Genomic DNA, 26,034 nt, shown 5'->3' with positions numbered 1-26,034 from the left:
CAGAGATCCCACAAGGCACAACTAAGACCCGGCACAGACAAATAAATTTAAAAATTAATAAATATTAAAAAAGACTGCTGGCCCTTTGATGATGGCCTCTCTGCTGCCCCTCCTTCCCTTCAACTGCACAAAGGAGTAGTGTCCGTCACCCCTGACCGAAGCCCCCTCAGACTACACTTCTCCACAGCAAAGCTCCTAGCAAGGGTTGTTCATCCTCACTCCCCTTCTCTCTTCTGCCCACCCTGACTGAAAGGTCACGCTGACTGCCCCCGCCAAAAGGTCCCAGATAAGTACCAGGGCCAGGCATCCACCAATCAGCAGCCCGTTGCCAGGCAGACTGATGGACGCGAAGGTGCCAAGACTCCGGCCAATCAAGAAAACCCGACACGGGACAAAAGGCCAATCAGCACCCTAGAGCCTGACTCCAAGCATATTCGAAAAGGTCCCGCCCCTTCCGTATCCGCCAGGGTATATAGGTGCAGCCCCCCTTCCCGCAGGTTGCAGACTCCTTTTGTCTCTTCATTCACCCGCCCCCGGGAGTTCTGCCCGAGAGCGACCGCCCAATAAAGGCCTTCATCAACGGTCCTTAGAGGTGGCTCTTTCTTCCCGCGGCGTTTTCTAACACTGACCAGACCACACTGCCATCATAGCAAACTTCTCCTGACGATGTCACCACCAGCCTCCACATGGCCAAATCTGATGCCCACTTCTCTCTGTTCAGCCTCTCACCAGCATGCTCCACAGCCTAGCATCGCCGCCCTCTCTAACTACTTCCTTCTACGGTTTAAAGATGCCACCATCTTTCCATGAGGGGCCTCAGCCAGGCCCCCGACTTTCATTGCCATTGTCATTTTAATGACTCCTACACTGATACTTTTAGTCCTGACGGGAGTTCTAGATCCATATTCAAACAACAGCCTATCAACTCTCCAACTGGAACATCACAAGCAACTCGAACCTCATGTTGTTAAAACAGTCCGGACATTTCTGTCCTACTGAGCCCACTTCCCCCTACCTCAACAATACCGCTGTCCACCCTGGGGGTCTCAAACACAACCTCAAAGTCATTCTTGTTGCAGAAAACTGAGATTCTGTATCACACTTATAATTTATTGGGATGACTTGTGCTCATAAAGGGCTTCTCTGGTGGCTTAGTAAAGAATCTGCCTGCAACGCAGGAGACGCAGGTTCGATCCCTGGGTCAGAAAGACCCCCTGGAGAAGGAAATGGCAACCCACTCTAATATTCTTGCCTGGAGAACCCCATGGACAGAGGAGCCTGGCAGGCTCCAGTCTGTGGGGTCACAAAGAGTCAGGCATAACTGAGAGGCAGAGCACGCGCACGTGCGTTCTCTTAGTAAAGAGAACCTTGTGCTCTTTCAATTTCCACAGTAAATTAAACTCGCACAACCTTATATCTCCTTATCCTGGGACTCTCCTCCCTAACTTAAGAATCTAGCTCCTTCTCATTTTCAAGGTCTGATCTTAAAGGCCACCTACAAGGTTGGGAATACCTTCGACACCTCACCTAACTTGCTACCTGGTTACTGTGTTCTATTTTCTCCGTAGGATTTGGCATGTTCTGAGCGTCTCATTCTTCTTTATCCAGAGGGACAGCTGCCTGAGAGCAGGGCCTCGGTTTTGTTCACTGCTGTATCTGCAGCTGTCAGCAGAGTTCACGGAGGTGGCCAAAGTTTTCATGAACATCGCCTCGGTTTGCTTGAGCTGCTGTAACAAACTATCACAGACTTGGGGGCTTAAACAACAGATGTTTATTTCTCCCAGTTCAACGTGAGGTCAGAAGTCCAAGATCAAATTGCTGGCCAGCCAGCTCAGTGTCCGTGTGTGGTCCTGGCTTGCTGCCTGCCGTCTTCCTGCTGTGTCCTCACACGGCCTTTCCTTGATGCGTGCACATGGAGAGAGATCTTTCTTCCTCTTTTTATAAAGGCACTAGTTCCATCATGGAAGCCCCATCCTCAGGCTGTCTTCTTACTCTAATCATCTCCCAAAGGTCCCACCTCCAAATATACACACCCGGCAGTTAGGGCATCAACATATGAATATGGTGGGGGGGGGGCGGTGGACACAAACATTCAGCCCCAATTGAGAACTTTCCCGTTCCTGTGCCTGTTCCTAAAACAGGCCACTGACTGCCATGGATGCTCCTCCTCCTCTGAGGTTCTGACACTCCAACAGACCGAACTCCTACACTGTCAAGGACCGTGCAAAACGACAGGATTGAGAGACAGAGGCCCAGGAAGGTGTGGAACCAGATGCTCACCTGTCTAATGCCAGTTACGAAGACTGGGATCGGAGAATATAAAATAGGAAAAGTAGTATTTTTCTTATACAATTCTCAGATACTTGTACATGTGTTAAGTCACTTGAGTCGTGTCTGACTTTTTGTGACCCCCATGGACTGTAGCTCTCCAGGCTCCTCTGTCCATAGGATTCTCCAGGTAAGAATACTTGAGTGGGTTGTCACGTTCCTTCTCCAGGGGATCTTCCTGACCCAAGGATTGAACCTGGGTTTCCTGTGTTGCAAGCAGATTCTTTACCATCTGAGGCACCAGGGAAGCAGTATTTTTCTTCTGTAATTCTCAGATACTTAACAACCTATTGATATTTGTGTCTTGACCCTGACATGGCTCGGTGATGAAGAGCTATGGACTAAGGTTACACCAAGTGAGGTGAAGCAGTATTCCTTTGACTGGAAGGCATTCCGTTGTGATGCCTGAGGTCCTATCTACCTGTTCAGGAGGTTTATAAAGGAGCAAGGAGCCGCAGCGAATCTTGAGAAGGAAGCAGGAGGCTTCTGGGGGCTGGGCTGTGACGTGGGGTGTGGGAGAAAGGGAAGGATTCTGGCTGGCTGGCTGGGGACAGTGTCTGGCAGGAGGGGCTCCTGCTGGGACTGGAACTACCCAGGGAGGGACAGGAGACAGAGCTGGCCGGACCAGGAAGGGAGGAGAATGGGGCAAAAAAGTTGTGTATGTGTGTGTATGTCCTGAATACCAGGAGAGGCTGACTGACTTTTTGAGGTCACTTACTCCAATGGATCTCAAAACTATACCTCCAAGAACACTGGGCTTTTGAGCACTTGGATTATATGCAAATAAATTCCAGCCTTATCTCCAAAGTAAAAACTATATACATATATATATACACACACACACACATATATATACACACACACAGTAATTTCATGAGTATTCTTTCCCTTTCAAATATTCTTATTTGGTGACTGTTCCTACTTCTCTCCACTAGAATCAAGGTCAGGGATAGAAGCTGGTCCAGCACAAAGTTAGATGAACTGTCTCACATTTAATCAGTCAACATTACAAAAGTGTTTACACTACATACAACTTCATAACATCCGGGTCTGAGGGCATCTGTAAAACAGGGGGACCTCCAACCTCTCTTTCCACAGGTGGGCAATCAGAGGGCCGGTCCACCGCGTTGGCCTGCCGGGCCTCCTGCCATGTCCCAGGCTGGGCGCCTCTGAACCACAGGCTTCGAAGTCCTGAGCACTGACCCAAGCCCCTCCCAGGCCGTCCTGTGAACCCCACCCAGGCTGCTGGGGCAGGGGGCGGGGCTTTCAGAGGCGTGGGCGGGGCTTTCGGGGGCGTGGTCGTGTGCAGGCAGGAACCTCGCGAGGCAGCTGGTTCAGGGGCTCAGAGACCAAGCGCAGGCGAGCCAGCCCCATTCCCTGCGGCCAGAAGGATACAGAGCTGAGGGGACGGAGCGGGAAGCAGTCCGGGTTGTGCAGGACGTGACACTATTTGCTGTGAGGGGCAGAACAGGGAGAGAGGCTGAGACCATCAGGCAGCTGAGAAGACCAGAGGCAGGCAGAGCCGGGGCACGTGGACCCCGAAGCTGTGCCCACACGGCCTCTCCCGCAGGCAGGTCCGGTCGGGGGAACTCATCCTCTGTCCGACTCGGGTGTGGTGGAGCAGATCACACAGGGTTGGTAGGTACAGAAGGTGAACGCCAGCACGAACATCCCCCTGGCAGGCTCAGGGCTTGGGAGGAGATGGGAGCTGCGGGATCTGGGACAAACAAGAGAACAGAGTCAGGGGAAAAGGGAAGGAAGGGGTGGAGGGGCTGGGGTCTGGATAGGGGAGCCAGGGGGTCAGTACTGGTCCCCAGAGCCCAGGACTTACGCCTAAGTCAGCGGTTTGGCGTGAGAAGACCTGGATCTGAAACCTGACTCCGTGATCTGGACCAGTCATTCTATGTCTGAACCGCCCCCCCCACCCCCCACCTATGACCTATAGAGTTAAATACTATCCAGGTCTGGTGATGAGATGGTCAAAAGACCCCATGCCTATGAAGCACCGTGTAACTGTGTGCCCCTAATATTAAGGAGATGATCGGCTCCTGAGGTGTTAAAGGAGAGCGAGCCCGGGTCTCCAGCCCCGGGGACGATCGGAGGTCAGTGCAGTTGAGGATGGGGGTCAGCACAGCCTCCACAGTGGGGAGGAGGGGCGTCCCCTCTTCCTGACCTGGCCCCGGAGTGCTCACCTCATCACTCGTCCTCTGGGTCCGGCAGCTGCTCCAGGAGCATGTCCTCAGTGCCGTCAATCTGTGAGAGGGAGGTGGAAGCCAGAGCCCGGGATCCTCCATCCCCTCCCACTCCTGGCCCTGGGATTGGGGTAGCACCTGGGAACCTGCGTGGGGGGGACCCCCAGGGGCCTCATCCCCCCAGCCTGCAACCCTGAACTGCCTGCCAGAGAGGTGCCTGCCACTAAGGGGGCTTCCGTTGGAGACCCCTGAGGCTGGCTGGCCATTCACTTTTAATGTCTCACCAATCCAGTCCTAAAAATATCTGCCATTGTAAAGTCCCTCTTTTTGGGGGGGGGGGGCAGAAGTAGAGGGTATGGGAACTAAAATTTCCATTTATTGGAAAGTAAATGGACTGCAGGGGCCAGACATGGGGGCGGGGGAGCAGGGTCAGCCACAACCACCTGACGGGTCCCCAGAGAAGCCCACACTTGCCTTGATATGGTACACTATGCGCCAGAAACTGGAGTCTGAGGCTCGGTACCTCCTCCCGGGGTAGAGCTGCCACATGACAGGCAGCAGGGAAGGGCCCAGCTGGCTGGGGCACACAGGATCCCCCAGGGGCACGTCTTCCTGACGCAAGAGGACTTGGAGGCTACCTTCTGTCTGAAGAGAAGAGAAGGCCGGGGCACACCCTCAGGATCCGGCAGGCACAAATACCCACGACCATCCAGTCACCCGCCCAGCCTGCAGCTGAGATGCTGGTGATCACTGCTCCCCAAAGATCCGGTCCCTAAGCCAGACAGTGCTCCTCTCAGGGGGCTCAGGCTGGGCCAGGATGAGCAGCACTTGAGTGGGTCAAAATACCCAGACAGGACCACAGAAGGTCCACCTCGAGACCACTGCCTAGTTGCCAGGGAATGCCACGAGGCCCCGGGGCTTCTGTAACCATGGTGTCTGGGGTCTCTTTCAGCTGATGTGGGATGTTCTTGGATTATTCATTATCATGCATCCCCTTTGAAACAGGAGATCTCCCCAGACCCCGGCATCAGGTGACAGACCACATTTCACCATCTCCACCGCAGTCCGTTTCATTGCGTCTCACTAGACTACAGAGACACCAACCTGCCGCCGAGTTGGTCCTGTGACCCACAGCCAAGTCTCAGCCTCGCAGCCAGGGCGTGTGTCTAAAAATCCTGTCCCTCCGCTGCTGGGTGCCCTTCGACACCTTCCAATCGCAGGCAGATGAGCTGGAATCTTCACCATGGCCCGCAGGCCTGCTGAGCCAGGTCCCTGCCTCTCTCACCTCCTCTCACCTCTCACCTCCTCTCTCACCTCCTACTGTTCCATCCCAGTTCCTCCATCCACTCCGGCTACACTGACCTCACCATGTCTGGGACACACACGATCCCTCCAAACAGAAATCCCTCCTACTTGCTGTCCTCTGCCTGGAACATTCTCCCCTAAATCCATGCAGGGCTCACATCCTTTTTAAAGGCAGTTCTCTGTTCAAATGAACGTATGTTTATAAAGACAAATGCCAGAAGAATCCAACTCTGATATCCATAAGAGGCATGCCCAAACAGATATCCAAAAAGGTTTCAGAGAAAACGATGGGCAGTTTGCAGGTACATGCAAATGAAGACTCTGGAGGGGACCTGCATGAAGACCCTATGCCTGGTTCCTGCCTGCTATCCCATTGGAGTTATCCTACACAACTTCCCACCCACCTCACTACTGTCCTGTCCCTCTCCCTGAGTAGAATATCAGCTTCACAGGCACTGGGATTTAATCCCACTCACTGCAAATCTCCACAACCGAGAATTCTTGGCATATCAATCAGACACTTATCTTTATTCAATGATTATTTTTCCAAAGTGGAAAGAGCTTTTCAAATTTTGTCCATGAAGTAAGTTAGAATTCACTGTTAAAAAACAATTCAGAATATCTTGCAAGATACAAGGGTGGAAATCACCATTCTTGCCATGTTAGGATATGGCTTTCCATATCCTTGAACCATTTAAAGTTTGCTTATTCATCTTTTTGTTGTTGACTTACATAAATATTTTCAGATGAAGAATACTAGTTCTTTAAAGTTATGTGGAGAAAATCCTGTCCCACAGTTTGCTAAATGGTTTTGTCCAGAATTTATAATAATTATGTGAAAAACTCTCCTTCACAGTTTCAGCATATTTAAGAACATATGCCCCAACCAGAGATTTAAAAAAGATATTCACTTACATTTTCCTCAACTACTTGACTTAAAGTGAATATATAACTCAATTTTTTAAGTATATGTATTTCAAAGTCTTAAAGGACAATAAAAATGCAAATTTTAGATGGTGGTTACATTTTAGATGATGCTGTGCGGGAATCCCAACCCCATTACCTACAAGCAGCACTACTTTGAACAAATGTACATTTTTATGCCTCTATTTCCTCACCTATAAAATGGGAAAACAGGCATCCTCAGTTATTTTTTGCAGTTTTACTATTACATTTATAAATGTTCTAATGAGATTTTAATTATGCTTTTATATATTCTTTTAATTTATATATGGAAAGTTTCAACTGTTTTCACCTAAGTTTCTTTGAGGAAACCCATGCTCTGATGGAAAGTGCTTATAAGAGAGTTGTATTTCTTAAAAAAAAAAACAACGTTAATATTAACTAAAGATCCATCTTAAGGTCTTAAGGCATCACACATCAGTCAGTGACTATTCAGTACTGCTTTATGCCGTGTGAAATTTGTTTCTTTCAAAGCATAGAGGAGGTAGGAAATATCCCAAACTGTACTGCAGTGGTTCCCAAACTTGGCTGATCTTAATTTGTGGAGGGTCCTTTCAAAATACAGATTTCTGGGTTCACCTATTGAGATTCTGATAACGGGCCAAGGGCGGTAATCACTTTCTAGTGTTAGTCGTTCAGTCATGTCCGACTCTTCATAACCCACAGACTGTAGACCGCCAGGCTCCTCTGTTTATGGGATTTCTCAGGCAAGAATACTGGAGTGGGTTACCATTTACTCTTCCAGGGGATTTTCCCAACCCAGTTATTCAACCTGAGTCATCCACACTGCAGGCAGATTCTTTACGCCCTGAGCCACCAAGGAAACCCAAATCACTTCGGAGACAAGATTTTATGGATTAGGTCCGTGAGACCCAGAGAAATCCTATTTCACTCGAGATCATATTCATACACTCCAGACATACTGGGTCCCCATCCTTCGGCTCTGTGTTTCTCCCACCCTGCTTTCCTGGCCAGGAGAACCTCTCATCCTCAAGCCCAACTCAGAGTGGTTTCATCTGTGTGTCCTGGCCGCCCTGGGCGGACCTGCCCTTCTGAGTCTTCCCGCCGCCACCCTTGCCCTGCGGCATCTGAGGGTGTCCTCTAGGGCCTGCACGACCTGGGGCGTCCGGCTCCAGACCCCGGGCCATGGGGGTGCCGCTCATGCTGCCCTGCACGCCCGGCCCCACGGCGGCTGTACCTCGATGGTTATGGGCAGCCAGGTGCGCCGGTTCTCGTCCACATATACGGCCTTTTCCCAGATCCACAGGTGGTCCGGGTGCAAGGGCGTCTGCGCCCTGAAGAACGGGCCCTCGGCCATGGTGCCTCAAGGGGTCTGGAAGCAAGCAATGCAGCCGCTCGGGGCTTCTCGCTGGTCCAGGGGCTGCAGTGCCTCGATGCTTTATAGCCGGAGGGCGCGCGGGTGCCCCCAAGAGGTGGGGCTGGACGAGGGGTGGGGCTGGAAGAGGGCGGGAGGGGGCGGGGCGGGAAGGGACTGGGCGAGGGGAGGGCGGGGCGAGGCGAGGGGAGGGCGGGGCCAGGGGAGGGCCGGGCACAGTAGGATCCTTGGGCCCTGCACCCAGACCTGCCTGGTGTCCTGAGACCCTTGCAGCCTCTAACTCAGATGCAGCCTCACAGACTCAGGGCTTTCTCCAGACCCCAACCTGAGCCAGCCTTGCGCTCCCCACTGCCGGGGAGGCACTCAGGTCTGTGGCCTTGGCCTTTTCTTCTGTGAGCAGGCACCAGCGCCCTCCGCCCCTTGGAGCCACACTGCAGATTGGGACTCCGAGCCTCTCCTTGGAACTCACAGCCGACGTTGAGCAACCCAGAGCCAGGACCCCCTCCACATCTGGGATCAGAAGAGAAGGGTGCAAGCCTGAACCAGGCCTGAACTTTTCCCAGATTCACGGCACCACTTTTAGCCTGTGGATTTGGGTATCAGAGTCAACTTCCTTGGTAAATTGCAACTCTTGAAGCCCCTGTGCCCCTCCCCCACACATTTTCCACTCTTTGATGATGCTGTGGTCATCTAATAGCTATTGTGAAACACAGTGGTGAGGAAACATGGGTTTTTCCCTTTATAGGCTTTGTATTCATTAGTGAAAACATCCTTCGAAATGAATGCTTAAAAAGAAACCCCTCCCTCCACCCCAAGATCAGTGGATTTGAAGAGTCCCTGTGTTATAGGATCAAACTGTCTCCCAGTAAATTGCATCAACTGAGGAAAACAATTTCATTTTGCAGTACCACATGCCCATTAAAGCAATTAATGAAAATAAAATACAATGAAAAACATGTAAAACGGCTCCAACCTCGTTGCTCAAACATCACCCGTGGTTTCTTGCCTCACCTTCCAGCTCTTTCTTGTCTTTCTGACGAGGCGCTGAGAAAAAGTCTGTAATCTTTTGAATATGTCTCAGAAGTGAAAATGACCTTGACACCTGAGCCTCCTGACAGCAAAGGTATGAATCTGCACCTCCGCCTATCCACACAGCTTAATTCCCAAGAAGGTGCTGAGGTGGCCTAAGGAAACAGAGATACATCGGGATTTATCATGAACACAAAATAGAAGACAGACACCAAGTGAAGTTGGAAGTGGAGGGAGGTGACTTGAGTCCAGGAAACCTCTTTCCCACTGTAGCCCCTCGTGGTGCTACTATTTAATATTCAGACTTGTGGCTTTCAGGTTGATTTCCCTCTGGCTCTTTCTTAATTCCAGACCCAGAGAGCCACTGGGAGCAAGATAACATGGTCACACGCTCTGTTGACAAAGTGTCAGCCCAGCTCAGAGCTTTGAGGTCAAAAACGAGAACAAGCCCTGCGTAAACAGTGTTGCTGGGAGGGCCTCTTTTGGCAAGGGAAGGGGGCACTCAGGAGCCAGTGTGGCCACTGATCCAGCCACATGGATGGCTCCAGGACCCAGAATGCCGTGGGGTCTGCTGATTTCATTAGCGTTCTGCTTTCCTAAGAGGCCTCAAAAAAATGGACCAAGAATAAGGCCCATTTGGCTGGATACACTTCTAAATGTTCTGGGAATATGATTGCCCCTCACACTCCGCATATTAAAAGAATAATGTACATCTTCAGTCTCACACAAGGGCTTTCTAACATTGAATAGGAGTATGTGTCATTCTTGTGTAGGACTTAGAAAATCATTTGAGAAGCAGATCCGAGATTCAATGAGTGAAATCAGCATGACTGGGTAATTTGTCGAGCAACTTCTGCTGGAGGCCTGAACCCTCTTTATGGAAATATGAGAGGGGAAACATAGCTCCTGTGTGGTCCCAGAGACAGGGGAGCCCCTTTAGCATCTTATCTACCCCATCTTAAGGCTCAAGGCCAGCCAGCCAAGCTTTAGAGCTGTGTGTTCCTTTCCAGCTCTGGCCTTTATTAGTCTACCAGCTCCCTAAAGATAATGAAGATGATATTTCATATAAAAATTAACACAAGGCAATTATGTTGACTCACTTTTTTAATAGTATCTTTAACTGACGCTTTCATGTCCTAACTTGGAGCCAGTTTTGACTTTGCCTGTATCACCTGTGAACTTGGCAAATCCTTTGCCATCTTGGCCCCACTGCCATACTTTTCTAATGAATGAGTCAAGCTAGATGGATGCTCTCTAAGCCCATTTCTAACACAACAGCCCCTGCTTCTCTGATAAAGTTGCCTAGTGGAGGAGAAAATAGTTAAGAAGTTTTGAGCAGAGTATTTCTGGGTACCAACGACGCCTGGAGAATTCATTCTTCAGGACCAAGGAAGTCATTCTTCTTGTTTGGGTTCCTCAGAGGGTTTGGGGGGTGAGTCAGGGTCATTAGCATGATCTAGAGCTGTGCAGCTCTGAGTATGGTCTCTGACCAGCTACATCTCAAGTCCTCCCCAGACATACGGAGTCAGAATCTGCATTGTAACAAGATCCCCAGAGAATTTGGGGGCACATTAAGTATCGGTCTACAAGGAGAGGATCAGAAAGGAGAGATGGTGGTGTCTGCCTCCCTCCACCAGTTCCCTCTAGGTCTCTTTATGACACAAGAATTAGATATGGGTTTCTTTATCATTTAGTTCTAGGCTCTCTTACTTTCTGTCAAGATCACTTCTAATATATAAGATACTTTCTTCTTAAAATCTTGGTCATCAATAACACTTCTCAGCAATGATTTTGCTCACTCAGTTGTGTCCTACTCTTTGCAACCCCATGGACTGTAGCCCACCAGTTTCCTCTCTCTATGGGATTCTCCAGGCAAGAATGCTGGGATGGGTTGCCATTTCCTACTCCAGGGATCATCTCCACCCAGGGATTGAACCCACATTTCCTGTGTCTCCTGCATTGGCAGGTGAATTCTTTACCACTAAGTCACCAGGGAAACCCTCAATGACATTCTAACCATCATCAAAGAATGTAACAAGCTGTAAAGAACCTACTTGGGGCTACTTAGGGTCCAGGCCTCTGAGTTCTACAGTGAGTGGCCCCTGATGAGTGTGTGCTCAGTCGCTCAGTCATGTCCGATTCTTTCCTTTCCCGTGGACTGTAGCCTGCCAAGCTTGTCTGTCTGCGGGATTTTTCAGGCAAGAACACGGGAGCGGGTTGTCATCCTTCCTTCAGGGGATCTTCCAAGCCAGAGATCACATCCGTGTCTCCTGCAACTCCTTCACTGGCAGGCAGATTCTTTACCACAGAGCCAGCTGGGAAGTGAACTGAACCAAATCACTAAGCTAATGGTTCACAACCCTGGCTGTTTATTAGAATCATCTGGGAAGCTTTTTAAACTACTTGTGGCTGGACCCCACCCCAGACCATTGAGACAAGAACCTCTAAGACTGAGGCTTTGGGCTTTGTTTTTTAAAGGATTCACCAGGTGAGTCTAATGGGCAACCACAATTGAGAACCACTTCTTTAAGATCAGTTTTTGAGGTATGACCAAGATTTATAAAATGAAACAACCATGAAAATGTTAAAGTTGTTCTTTCTCGGTGCTCATTGTGAACCTCACCTCAAGCCTGCAGGCACTTCACTTCTTTCCCTAGGCTCTACTTCAAATTTGCTGCTTCCAGTTTTTTTGTGTAGGGAAACATAATACCAAGATTATTGGGATTGTAAGGGTCTGTGCATGCTAAGTTGCTTCAGTCATGTCCAACTCTTTGCGACCTTATGGACTGTAGCCCACCAGGCTCCTCCGTCCACAGAGATTGTCCAGGCAAGAATACTCAAGTGGGTTGCTGTGCTCTCCTCCAGGGAATCTTCCCGAACCAGGGATCAAACCCGCATCTCCTACATCTCCTTCATTGGCAGGCAGGTTCATTACCACTAGCACCACCTAGTAAGGGTCTGAGATCTCACCAAAGTACGAAATACATAAGCTGCATCCATGTTAATTACCTGGAGTGTTTTTGTTCTTGTTAATTTCTACATCTGAGCCATATTCTAGATAATGAAGTCTGATGACTAAGTGAGAGCAGGGTCAAAGGGATGTTTTAGCTTTAACCATATGGATGAAATTTTATCTCTAGATTAACAGAGAATCTGGGACAAGGATACACTAAGTAAAACTCGGGGGCCAAGGATAGCTTTATCCCTGCATGGCTTCTGTCTCTCTCTAAACTTAACAGTTTTCATTAAGTTTTAAGTGCTTCTCAAACTTGAAGGTATAAATGGTGACCTTGGTAAAACACTGTTTCTAACTGGGTGGAGCTGGGTTGAGATTCTGCATTTCTAACAGACTCCAAGGTGAGGCTGATGGCTATGAACTACCTCTGAGGAGCAAGGCCCTAGGCTAACCCAGTACATACGCAACACAAATGCAAAAGCAAACACCCATAAGCCCTGCTCAAAACACACCATGTGGTTGACCCTGCAAGCTGGTGCAGTGAACAGCAGGTAGTGGAACTGTAGCGGAACGCACTGAGCTAGAAATGAGACAGCCATTTGCCTGGAAGCAAGTTAAAATTTACTTGCCTTTGAATCTGAAACACTTCCCGAGCCTGGGATTACTGCACGCTGTGGGTATTATCCCCAGCCTATCACTGGGGTTGCATCTTCTCCTTTCTCTTCTTCTCCTTCTCCTCCTCTCCCTTCCCCTCCTCCTTCTTCTCTTTATATTGGAATGCATTTTTAAGATTAACTTAATATACAGCATGGTTCTTGCTCCACCCTCAGTTTTCTTGAATGTACTTTGATTGCATTAATCTGACCTCAGAAAAATATTTCAAGTATCTCTTTATTCATCCTAGAAAAGTGGTGCTTCACCTTCACACTTCTAACATATATAAACTGAGATATATTAACTATGTAGTGCTTATAGTTTTCATACTGAAAATGTCCTCTGTACCATTTACACAATGTATCTTGACCTAGCTTTTCATTTTTAGGACATTTTAAGTAGAATTCTTTCACTTTTCATCAAGAAGCTCTTTAGTTCCTCTTCACTTTCTGCCATAAAGGTGGTGTCATCTGCATATCTGAGGTTATTGATATTTCTCCTGGCAATCTTCATTCCAGCTTGTGCTTCCTCCAGCCCAGCGTTTGTCATGATGTACTCTGCATATAAGTTAAATAAGCAGGGTGACAATATACAGCCTTGATGTGTTCTTTTTCCTATTTGGAACCAGTCTGTTCCATGTCCAGTTCTAACTGTTGCTTCCTGACCTGCATACAGATTTCTCAACAGGCAGGTCAGGTGATCTGGTATTCCCATCTCTTTCAGAATTTTCCACAGTTTGTTGTGATCCACAGTCAAACGCTTTGTCATAGTTAATAAAGCAGAAGTAGACATTTTTCTGGTATTCTCCTGCTTTTTCGATGATCCAGTGGATGTTGGCAATTTGATCTCTGGTTCCTCTGCCATTTCTAAAACCAGCTTGAACATCTGGAAGTTCACGGTTCACATATTGCTGAAGCCTGGCTTGGAGAATTTTGAGCATTACTTTACTAGTGTGTGAGATGAGTGCAATTGTGAGTAGTTTAAGCATTCTCTGGCATTGCCTTTCTTAGGGATTAGAATGAAAACTGACCTTTTCCAGTCCTGTGACCACTGCTGAGTTTTTCAAATTTCCTGGCATATTGAGTGCAGCACTTTCACAGCATCATCTTTTAGGATTTGAAATAGCTCAGCTGGAATTCCTCTTGATGAAAGTGAAAGAGGAGAGTGAAAAAGTTTGCTTAAAGCTCAACATTCAGAAAATTAAGATCATGGCATCTGGTCCCATCACTGAATGGCAAATATATGGGGAAACAGCGAAAACAGTGGCTGACTTTATTTTTTGGGGCTCCAAACTCACTGCGGATGGTGACTGCAGCCATGAAATTAAAAGACGTTTACTCCTTGAAAGCAAAGTTATGACCAACCTAGACAGTATATTAAAAAGCAGAGACATTACTTTGTCAACAAGGATCCGTCTAGTCAAGGCTATGGTTTTTCCAGTAGTCATGTATGGATGTGAGAGTTGGACTATAAAGAAAGCTGAGTGCAGAAGAATTGATGTTTTTGAACTGTGGTGTTGGAGAAGACTCTTGAGAGTCCCTTGGACTGCAAGGAGATCCAACCAGTTCATGCTAAAGGACATCAGTCCTGAGTGTTCATTGGAAGGACTGATGTTGAAGCTGAAGCTCCAATACTTTGGCCACCTGATGCGAAGAGCTGACTCATTTGAAAAGACCCCGATGCTGGGAAAGATCGAGGGCAGGAGGCGAAGAGGACGACAGAGGATGAGATGGTTGGATGGCATCACTGACTCGATGGACATAAGTTTGGGTAAACTCTGGGAGTTAGTGATGGACAGGGAGGCCTGGCATGCTGCAGTTCATGGGGTCGCAAAGAGTTGGACATGACCGAGCGAATGAACTGAAGTGGAATTCCTATCAATTAACAGCATAGGGGACTTATTTTTATATGAGGTATATTTACTATGATATATAATAACACTAGTGGGCTTCCCTGGTGGTTCAGATGGTAAAGAATCTGCCTGTGATGCAGGAGACCCATGTTCGATCCTTGGGTCGGGAAGATCCCCTGGAGAATTTTAGGATATTTTAAGTGGAATTCTTATGAATTAACAGCGTGGGGGACTTATTTTTATGTGAGGTATATATACTATGATATATAAAAATACTAACATGTATTATATTTTGTGTGCTGGTCAGAATCTAGTTGCATCTTAATTTTTCCAAATTTTTAGCTGCTCTCCCAAAGTCTACTGAATAATTTATCCTTCCATGCAAGATTTCACAGCGCCACTATTAATTTTGAAGTTCCCATGTACAAATGGGTCTGTTTCTGGCCTTTGTTCTGTTCCATTTGACTGTTTCTATGGTAAAACCAAACTTAAAAATTATTGCAAATTTGAAATACTTGGTGGGATATGTCTTGCCTCATTATTCTTTTTTTGAAATTGTACTTTTACATCCTCTGTATTTTTCTTAATACTTTTGGGATTTTTACTGGGAGTTCATTGAATTTATACAGTTAAGGAAAACCTCATATTTTTTAATAATGTTTTGTAGTATCTCCCATTAAAGTGTTACATGTTTTGTTTTGCTTACTGCTAGATACTTTGTGGGACTTCCCCGGTGGCTCAGATGGTAAAGCGTCTAGTTTTGTTGCTTTTGTGAATGGTATAATTTTTAAAATTTGCATAATTTTGCTTAGAATTTTTACATCTATCTCTATCACTGTGCTGAATATAAAATATATTTTCTCTGTGTTTGTATCCCTGAAAAGGTAACTATGCCTTAAAAGTTGGAAAGGATACAATTAAATTATTTCTTTATTGACATGTAACATGCATGCAAAAAATTGCAGGAAGGAATGGGTGAATGGTATTTTTTAAAGAGATTTTAAGCCTTTTAAAAAACTGAAGTATAGTTGATTTATAATATTGTGTTAGTTGCAGGTGTATAGCAAAGTGATTTGGCTATCTATATTAACAACTAAATATATATATTTAAAAAAAGATTATATTCCAGTATAGTCCATTATAAGATATTGAATATAGTTCCATATATATATACTGTATATACATATATAGTGTATATATACACTATATAAGTTCTTGTTGTTGAATGGTATTGTCTATGCTACTTTCTAGTGTAAAATTTTGGTGTTGACTTTGTACCCAGCATCCTTTCTAAATTCTCATGTTAATTTTGATGGTTAGTTTATCTGCAAATAATAGTATTTTTCCCCCTCTTCCTTTCCATCCTTATACTTCCTAATGTCTGTCAATCCATCTCTCTCTTTTTCTGTCTCACTGACTTTTGGTTTTGTTAAAATACGTTAATAACAGGACTGGTTGACGGTAGGCATTCCTGTCTTGTTGCTGTCTTTAATAAGAATTCTAAAGTTTAACCAGTAAGTGTGATGTTAGCTGAAATTTTTGGTAGATATGATTTGTTATTTAAAGAATGTCCTACCAAAAAACAAAAAAAGAATGTCCTACCATTCTTAGTTCTTCAGCTTTTTTTTTTTAAACCACATATATTGAGTTTTATTGGATGCCTTTTCTGCATCTATTGAAAAGATCTCCATTTGTGGTGAAGCAGTTACTATAACATTGTAGGTTGTCTTCCCAGCCTGCATTTGCCTTCTTCTTCATGCTGCAGAATATTCATTTTGGGGGGAGTTCACCCTCTAAACTCTTCATGTAACTGGGAGTAAGGATGACTCAGCTCATGGGTAAATCCTGATTTCTGTAAGGTAGTTCTTGGTTGGGTGACCACATGTCTTAGTGCTGGCCTATGGGATCTATGTTATTTCTTATTTAGATATATAACATTCTCAGCTGTTACTTCGTCAGCTATTGCTTGTCTTATTCTTTTTATTTTCTTCTTTTGGAAGCATTATTAAATAGGTGTTTATATTTCTGCATTCATCCTCCATGTCATAGCTCATTTTTATTCTCTCCTTCTCTTTTCGCTAATACATCCTGGGAGAATTCCTAAGACTGATTTCACAGTTCAGTAATTTACTCTTTACTGGTATCCATTATGCAATTTAGGTTATCTATTGAGCTTTTCATTTCAGGAATTTTATTTGTATTTCCACAATTTTTTTTTTGGCAGGGCATAGGCAAGTGAGTACATAACTTTAAAACTATTGCACCCTGTGACCTAGAAAGAAACAATACTCACAAAAATGGAAAAGACCGATACACTGAAAAAATTGTTTAGCAAAGCGCAATAAGTGGTTTAAAACATAAGCACCATACTCTCTTTCTTCCCCTCTCCCTGTCTCTTTGTCTCTCTCCTCAAACTCCAGATTTTTAAAGAGATATTTTGAAACTGACTCAGGATTTATGAAGAATAATAGTGAGGGAAAAAAATAAATTTAATCAAAGGAGGAGGCAGTGCAAGCATTCTTACAAAGAAGCGACCTCCCAATGAGGTAGGAGTCACAGGTGGGAACTCCAGGCAGAAAGACTCACAGCTTTGGGCTTCCTTGCTGGCTCAGCTGGTAAAGAATCCGCCTGCAGTGTGGGAGACCTGGGTTTGATCCCTGGGTTGGGAAGATCGCCTGGAGAAGGAAATGGCAACCCACTCCAGCATTCTGGCCTGGAGAATTCCATGGATTGTATAGTCCATGGGGTCCCAAAGAGTTGGAAGCGACTGAGCGACTTTCACTTCACTTCAGGGTGAGGAGGGAGTGGGAGTGGCCGTCAACAAAAGGACTGACTAGAATTTTACAGGAGGGCATTTGTTCCAGCTGTTGTGAAGATCTCGCTGCTACCTCCATATGCACCACCCTGGTTACGGGAAAATCTTTTCTCTGGAGGAATGGCACTTGGGATAGGTGTTCGGGCAGTACCCTAGAGGGAAGCAGAAAGTCAATAAATAAACAGAAGACCCCCCACCCCTTCCCACTGGAGACCTAGCCAAAGTCCTTATCCCTGGACAAGACGTGAAACGAGATGGACAGAAGTTCTGCTCATTGCTCAGATAGATTTCCCAAACCAGGCCAGCTGAAACTCTTGTAGGGGAGCACAACCTCTGAAATGAACTCATGGAAAGGAATCACAGGAGGGTGCAAGAACACACACCATGAAAAAGAGGCGACAAACAGAAGAACTTACATGTGAGGGAACAGAACCATCGAAACAACCACAAGAGGCGTTTAAAATAAGCATGAATCCATGGGCCAATAGAAAGTAAGGTTGTGTTTCATGATGATGACACAAGTATAGGTGGTTATTTTCTTAAAAGTCATATTCTGGGGAGGCAGTACTGTAGGGGTACAAACACAGGCTATGGAATCAGGCTGCCTAAATCTACGTTCCATCACTTACTGGGTCTGTAACATTTGGCAAGTCACTTACTTTGTGTTTTGAGTTTGGTGTTTGGAAAATGAGAAAAATAACATTACATCTACAATTATCAAGGATAACTTTTTAAAAAATCCTTGTGAATAAGCAACAAGGCTTGACGAATCAGTAGATAGATAAGTAGATAGATAGCACTTTCTGGTTCTGTTTCCTTGGATAACCCTGACTAGTTCACATGCAATATTGGAGGATGGAAGCAGGATAGAGGGGTTCGACACTCAGGTGTCCCTGAGCTGGAGGCATGCTGGCATCTGGAGACAGACATGCGAGGACGGAGGGAAGCTGAGACTGAGGTAGGCGGTGGATGGGCCCCTGCGATGCACAGCTGATGTTTGTCAAGCGCAGTGAATTTAAAGCTTTGTTCTCACTCACATCCCAAGGACAAAGCTAGTGGCAGAAGGCGAGCTTTGCTAAAGTAAAGCGATAAGGTACCTACTCTGAGGTCAAGGAAGACTTCCCTGTCTGCACATGCACAGGAAGGATCCTTGGGGGTCAAAAAGGGAGGAGGCCCCACCCCATAATAAGTGTGGACATGCACCCACGGGCCCCTGTGATGGGATCCATCTTAGCAAAAAGCTGCATGTGCATGCATGAGGAGGGTCCTAGGACTCAAAACCTGTGAGAAATAGAAACAAGATAACTGGACAAATCCAAAAAAAAAGGCCCAGAAGGGCTGTTTTACATTGAAGAGGGAAATTTACAACTCATACCCAGCTAGAAAGAGCTTCATGCTGGTTCTGCTTCTGTAACTCAGCTTGCGCCTTACAAAATCATATAAGTTACATAGTTTCATTTGGGGAGGGTGGTACAGAGGGAATGGAAACTTACAACAGTGCTGGGAGCTGAAACTTAGCTCACTCATCCTTGTCCTACTTTTGCAATCAGCCAGCCCCTGTAGTTCTGCCTAACCATGTTTGTTTGTGTAAAGGTCAGGAGTGCCCCCTGCTTTGTGCTAATGGCTGTTCCCTAACAGCTGTTCTGGGTGCTTGGAAACCCTGTTTAAAATAGCCTATTAACAGTCAACAATGCCCATTATAGCCTGATGTCATGCACTGCCTATAAAAACTTTGTAACCCCTTTGTTCCGGGTTCACTCCTCTGGGCCCGCTTCCATAATAAACCTGAGTTCTCCAACTCTCCTAGTGCAGTGCTTGAAACAACATATGGGATTTAAATCACCTCTTTCTTGTGCTCCTCATTCAGAGTGCCTGCACTTCTCTCTGGGTGTGTATTTCTGCTCTGCTGCTGACTTACCGTGCCCCTCCTCGTTAGAGAGGACACCCATACCCTTTCTTTCTGGGTGTGTATTTCTGCTTTATTTCTTTTTCATTTATTTTTATTAGTTGGAGGCTAATTACATCATTGCAGTGGTTTTTGTCATACATTGAAATGAATTAGCCATGGATTTACATGTATTCCCCATCCCGGTCCCCCCTCCCACCTCCCTCTCCACCCGATCCCTCTGGGTCTTCCCAGTGCACCAGGCCTGAGCACTTGTCTCATGCACCCAACCTGGGCTGGTGATCTGTTTCACCCTAGATAATAGACTTTATTTCTGTCTTAAATAAACGAACTGTTTCTCTATGTGCTCTCCCATATGCTATGCTGTGTCTCTAATAATAAACTTTGTACCTGTTTTTACAGTTTTTGCCTCCTTGAAACATTCTTGCTTTCAAACTGGGGGTGGGAGGAGTGTGGAGAGTCAGGGCCACTTTGCTTCTAGCGTTTAGCCCCTAGTGGTCTAGTGGCTAAGAGTTCTGATTTTCATCCAGGTTTCCCAGATTCAGTTCCTGGATAGGGAACTGAGATCTCTCTTCAGGACCCTCACCGCTGTCTCTTCCAGATCAAGATCAGGCCAGATGTCTCCAGTGGGTGGGGCCTCTGGTGGTGCAATGAATAAATGAATAAATACTATGTAAATTTCTCAGCAATGACATAGAGCTGGGGTAGATTAGCCAAGATTACACTATTTATAAACATGGGTTTTAAACACATTATTATTAAAGAGTATAACTGCAGAGAGGGCTTCCTGGAAGGTTCATTAACTTGGGCAAAGTGAAACAAAAATAGCAACACTTTATTTGCATTGCTAGGAAATGAGTCAGAGATTACAATCTGAAGTTCAAAACTAAGCACCAGGATCCTGGAATTGTATGTACAATTTTATCTGTATGGAAATATACAACTTTTTTCTAGAAAGAAGGTCCTAGATTCTAAAAGTTAAAAACTACCGATCATATGATTTGTTTCCTTGATAAATGAAGTTATCCCTCTCCTTTCAGTTCAGTTCAATTCAGTTCAGTTCAGTTGCTCAGTCGTGTTCGACTTTTTGCGACCCCATGAACTGCAGCACGCCAGGCCCCCTTGTTCATCACCAACTCCCGGAGTTTACTCAAACTCATGCCCATTGAGTTGGTGATGCCATCCAGCCATCTCATCCTCTGTCGTCCCCTTCTCCTCCTGCCCCCAATCCCTCCCAGCATCAGGGTCTTTTCCAATGAGTCAACACTTCGCAGGAGGTGGCCAAAGTACTGGAGTTTCAGCTTCAGCATCAGTCCTTCCAATGAATACCCAGGACTGATCTCATTTAGGATGGACTGGTTGGATCTCCTTGCAGTCCAAGGGACTCTCAAGAGTCTTCTCCAACATCACAGTTCAAAAGCATCAATTTTTCAGTGCTCAACTTTCTTCACAGTCCAACTCTCACATCCATACATGACCACTGGAAAAACCATAGCCTTGACCAGACGGACCTTTGTTGGCAAGGTAATATCTCTGCTTTTTAATATGCTATCTAGGTTGGTCATAACTTTCCTTCCAAGGAGTAAGTGTCTTTTAATTTCATGGCTGCAATCACCATCTGCAGTGATTTGGAGCCCAAAAAAATGAAGTCTGACACTGTTTCCACTGTCTCCCCATCTATTTCCCATGAGGTGATGGGACCATATGCCATGATCTTAGTTTTCTGAATGTTGAGCTTTAAGCCAACTTTTTCACTCTCCTCTTTCACTTTCATTAAGAGGCTTTTTAGTTCCTCTTCACTCCCTGTCAAAAGGGTGGTGTCATCTGCATATCTGAGGTTATTGATATTTCTCCCGGCAATCTTGATTCCAGCTTGTGCTTCTTCCAGCCCAGCGTTTCTCATGACATACTCTGCATATAAGTTAAATAAGCAGGGTGACAATATACAGCCTTGACGTACTCCTTTTCCTATTTGGAACCAGTCTGTTGTTCCATGTCCAGTTCTGACTGTTGCTTCCTGAGCTGCATACAGGTTTCTCATGAGGCAGGTGAGGTGGCCTGGTATTCCCATCTCTTTCAGAATTTTCCACAGTTTATTGTGATCCACACAGTCGAAGGCTTTGGCGTAGTCAATAAAGCAGAAATAGATGTTTTTCTGGAACTCTCTTGCTTTTTCGATGATCCAGAGGATATTGGCAATTTGATCTCTGGCTCCTCGGCCTTTTCTAAAACCAGCTTGAACATCTGGAAGTTCACGGTTCACGTATTGCTGAAGCCTGGCTTGGAGAATTTTGAGCATTACTTTACTAGCGTGTGAGATGAGTGCAATTGTGCGGCAGTTTGAGCATTCTTTGGGATTGCCTTTCTTAGGGATTGGAATGAAAACTGACCTTTTCCAGTCCTTTGGCCACTGCTGAGTTTTCCAACTTTGCTGGCATATTGAGTGCAGCACTTTAACAGAATCATCTTTCAGGATTTGAAATAGCTCAACTGGAATTCCATCACATCCACTAGCTTTGTTGGTAGTGATGCTTTCTTACTTTCTTTCTTTTTTTTTATTTAGTGGAGTGCAGTTTATTACACCGGTGGGCCCAAGGCAGAGTCTCCTCTTAGCCAAGGACCCCGACCAGCATTTGTGAAAATCTTTTATACCCTATGTGCACGTGTCCAAACCCACCACCCCAAATCCCTTGAGGCTTACAAAGAAAGGGTAAATACAATCACAATAACCCTATCATTCATGTGTTATGTGTTCAAACAGTTAATAATCAATAAGCCCACAGTTACATTCCAACCAGTTAATAACCTATAAGCCTGTGGTTACTTTCCGATAGATACTGTCCGCAGGCAGGGGTGATTAGTGTCTGTTTTCTCTTAGGTGATGAGCAACCTGGATATGATCTTCAAGGATCCCCTGTCGGGAGGGGGCCTTATCCTTCCATTGTTGTTCCCACAGGCACTAAGCAGAGTTCAGAGTCCACTGGAGAGGTGGCCGAGCACGATCAGCACGGACAGGCCTGAGATGGAGTCCAGGCCCTATGAATTCCTTCTTCATTCCCCCTCTTGATGCTCTTAAGTCATATTATGAGCATCATTCATAGGGATATGTTGCACCCTGGCTCTCCAACTGCCAATTAGGGAGAATGACATCAACCTTCGGGTTACAAAGTTCATAATACGTTGTAAAATTCAGGGTCCACAAAGCAGAACTATCAAGGCAACTATAACAGTGGTAAATATAGTTTTCCACCAATTGCCCTTCACCCAAGATAGGACCAAAGTCCAGAAAGAAATGTTTTCATTTGACATTGCTTTTACCTGGTTTTTCATGTCATCTAAAGTAGTCGATACATTGTCAGATAAGTCAGGAATGTATACACAACATTCAACCTTAATTATAGCACAGGTCCCTCCTTGAGCAGCTGTGAGTATGTCCAAAGCCATTTTATTATGAATTGCTGCTTTTCTCATTTAGATTTGCTCTTCATTAAAGGCTTGGATGGTTTCTGTTCTATCTAGGAGGGCCTGTTTGTGAAATTAGTCAAGGCCTCTACTTTAATCATAATATTTGTTGTCCCTATAGAGGGTACGAAAAAGGCAGCAATATACTCATACCGTTGAAACAGATTTTGTCCACCTAGCATGTAAATAAGGTAGATTTACTGGGGCTTGTTGTAGGCTAGGCTTTTGTTACACTGGCATTTATATCAGATGTAACCCCATGACCCAAGTCTATTGACTGTAGGTCTTACACCAAGAGAGCAAGGAGAGGTTATGATTGACAAGAGAGAGGACAGTCTCTTTTTGTCATCCCAGAAAAGAGTAGAGTGGTTTAAAATCTCCTTGGCGGAGTGGTGACACCCACCAAGGAAGTCCATCTATCACAGACAGAGGCATAGTCCTACATACCCAGAAGCTGTAGGTGTTGTGGAAGTCCGCGCAGGAATGTGCCCATGAGGTGAAAGCATTGTCCTGAGTTGAGACGGAAGTTAAATTCAAAATCACGTTGATGAGGCCAAGCAGCAGGAGTTGATTGTGCGGCTTCATCCTGAAGGGGCTCATCCGGGATCTTCTTTTCCTTCTTCTTAAGGGTGGTCTTAGTCTCTCGAGGGTCAATGTGGCCCCTCTGTGCAGTCCACTCAGCGTTTTCTGAGTCTGCGTGGTGTGTTTTCTTCACCCTCGTATGATGGATCAAGGGACAATACCTGCAACTTTAATTGCAGCAGGGGTAGTTAGAATAACATAAGGGCCCTTTCACCAAAGGGCTAGCAAATCATGTTTCCAATCTTTGACCCATACTTGGTCACCAAGTGTAAACTCATGAATCTGTTCCCCAAGGGGGAACGGCACCCTTTCTTGTACAAACTTAGTTACCCAATTTATTACCTTACCCAGTTCCATCTGCTGTGAAATCCTATCCCCCCTTACCTGAGGCAAATTTGTTGACACCTGTTTTATTATGGGAGGAGGCCTCCCAAACACAATTTCATATGGAGAATAGCCTTGGGACTGTGGGGTCATCCTGAGTCTGAGCAGAGCCGTCGGAAGCAAGTCCACCCAGGAGCAGTCAGTCTCTCTGATCCACTTGAAGAGTCTCTTTAAGTGTCCGGTTGGTTCATTCCATCTCAGAACTCTGGGCCTATATGCAGTGTGCAGTTTCCATTTGATGTTTGAAGTTTTGCTTACTTGTTGTACTAAATCAGCTACAAAAGCTGGGCCATTGCCTTGATCCAATGCTGGTAGGAAATTCAAATCAGGGAACTATTTCCCTAAGCAGGCACCGGGCTACTCCTGACGCTCTTTCAGTCCAGGTAGGAAAAGCTTTTACCCATCTCAAGCACGTACATACCATGACCAGCAGGTAACGGTAGTGTCGGTGAGGTTTCATTGCAGTGAAGTCCACCCCCAGGTGTTCAAGGGGCAGTGTGCCTTTCAGCTGAATACCCGGAGGTTTTTGCCTGAATACCCGAGAGGCAGCATTAACCTGTGAGCAGGCAGCATGGCCTAGGTGGGTCGCTTGGTGTGTTTGGCTCACCAGAGTGTGTGCCAGCTCCTCCGGTACCAATAATTTGCCCCCTGGCAATTCCCACCGCCCCTTTTCAGTCTTGATGGCTCCTTCCGCTTTGGTTAGCCTGACAGCCATTGTCCTTGTTTTATCAGGCTAGTGCCATCAGTATATAGGACCCAATTAGGGTCTGGAACCTTGAGCCCTTCTTTAAAGCAAACCCCAGATACCTTACCTCCTCTTTGTAGATCTGTGCCTTCTTCTTCGACACCCAGTAACCTGCTTCCATCAACAGCTGGAACAGTGCATTTGTCCCTTTCCAGCATTTTTCCTTGGTCTGAGGCAGCCAGCAGCAGGTCATCCCTGTATTGTAGGAGCTGACATCCATACTCTTCCGGATGGAATGAGTCCAGATCAGAAGCCAAGGCTTCCCCAAAGATGGTTGGGGAGTTCTTAAACCCTTGTGGGGGAGTCCAGATGAGCTGTTATTTGGTGCTCCTGACTGGCTCTTCCCATTCAAAGGCAAAGATGGGCTGGGGCGAGGTGTATGCAGAAGAAGGCATCCTTGAGATCTAGGCAAGTGTAAACTTTAGTCCTCGGCGGGAGGAGGCTAAGTAACGTATAGGAGTTTGGAACAGTGGGGTGTAAAGTCACAGTAGCCTGGTTGACTAGCCTGAGATCTTGTACAGGCCTATAGCCCTGTCCTCCTTCCCTTTTGACTGGCAGGCTCGGCATATTCCAAGCCGACTGGCACTCTACTAGAATGCCTGCTTGTTTCAATCTGTTGATGTGGGGCAATATTTCCGGCTCAGGCCTCTATCCATAGTGGGTACTGGTGCTTTCTAACCGGGATGGTGCCTGGTTTGAGTTCTATTATCACTGGGGCGTGATGTTTAGCCAGCCTGGGGGGAGGGGGGGTTGTCTTCCACCCAGACCTCAGGGAATAACTGAGTTAGCTCTCTCATGCTCTTCCGGCCCACCCGGTTTTGCCTTCAGAGGTTCATGCAACCTCCACTCATCTTGGGGTGGTATTGAGAGAGAGGGCAAATAAGTCATAGAGTCCATCCAGAAGGTGGGCCTCTCCTCAGGGGAGAAAGTCACCTGTGCTCCTAGTTTGGAGGGCAAGTCTCTTCCCAGCAGGGGTACTGGGCACTCAGGAATGTAGAGGAATTCATGAATGATTTGGTGCCCCCCCATCTGACATTTTCTGAGCTGGCAAAACGGTTTAATCATCTCTTCTCCCGATACCCCAGTTACAGCGGTAGTCTTTTTGGACAGTGGGGCCACAGGTTTTGTTACTACCGACAGTTCTGCTCCTGTATCCACCATGAAGTCAATGTTTTGGTCCCCCACTTTTAAGGTTACCATGGGCTCTCGGGGACCTGATATCTCTGAGCCCTGGCAGCCCTAGTTAATTTCCAAGTCAGCAAGCCCCACAAGCTTCCTCTTCCTTCCTTGCCTTAGGGCATTCATTCTTCCAGTGGCCAAAAGCTCGGCACCGGGCACACTGGTTTGGCTGTAACGGGCCCAGGGCCTCCCTTGGGACCGGCTGAAGGACTGTCCTGTCCCTGGGGCAGAGGAGGTTTTCTGGAGGGCCCGAGATAGACTTTCCCAGAGCAGCAGCTTGCACTGTAAGTCTCTTGTCTGTTCTCTTTCGTCCCCTCCGGCTCTCTGGCAGAGCGCAGTCTCTGCT

General features: G+C 46.3%; 1 protein-coding gene across 1 annotated transcript; it reads right to left on the bottom strand.

Annotated features, from left to right (window-relative positions):
• Window positions 1-3,384: 3,384 nt before the first annotated feature.
• Window positions 3,385-8,141, bottom strand: TCL1A (TCL1 family AKT coactivator A). Its single transcript, XM_020899091.2, has 3 exons — window positions 7,976-8,141; window positions 4,521-5,154; window positions 3,385-4,045 (listed from the first exon to the last, which is right to left on the bottom strand). Exons 1-2 carry the CDS (start codon window positions 8,104-8,106, stop codon window positions 4,950-4,952), a joined length of 336 nt encoding a protein of 111 aa, XP_020754750.2. The 5' UTR covers window positions 8,107-8,141; the 3' UTR covers window positions 3,385-4,045; window positions 4,521-4,949.
• Between the last annotated feature and the right edge of the window lie 17,893 nt (window positions 8,142-26,034).

This window comes from Odocoileus virginianus, chromosome 16, assembly GCF_023699985.2.
Source record: "Odocoileus virginianus isolate 20LAN1187 ecotype Illinois chromosome 16, Ovbor_1.2, whole genome shotgun sequence".
NCBI classification, from domain to species: domain Eukaryota; kingdom Metazoa; phylum Chordata; class Mammalia; order Artiodactyla; family Cervidae; genus Odocoileus; species Odocoileus virginianus.
Note: the sequence above shows the minus strand (reverse complement) of the source record. Positions and strands in the feature narration are given on the sequence as shown.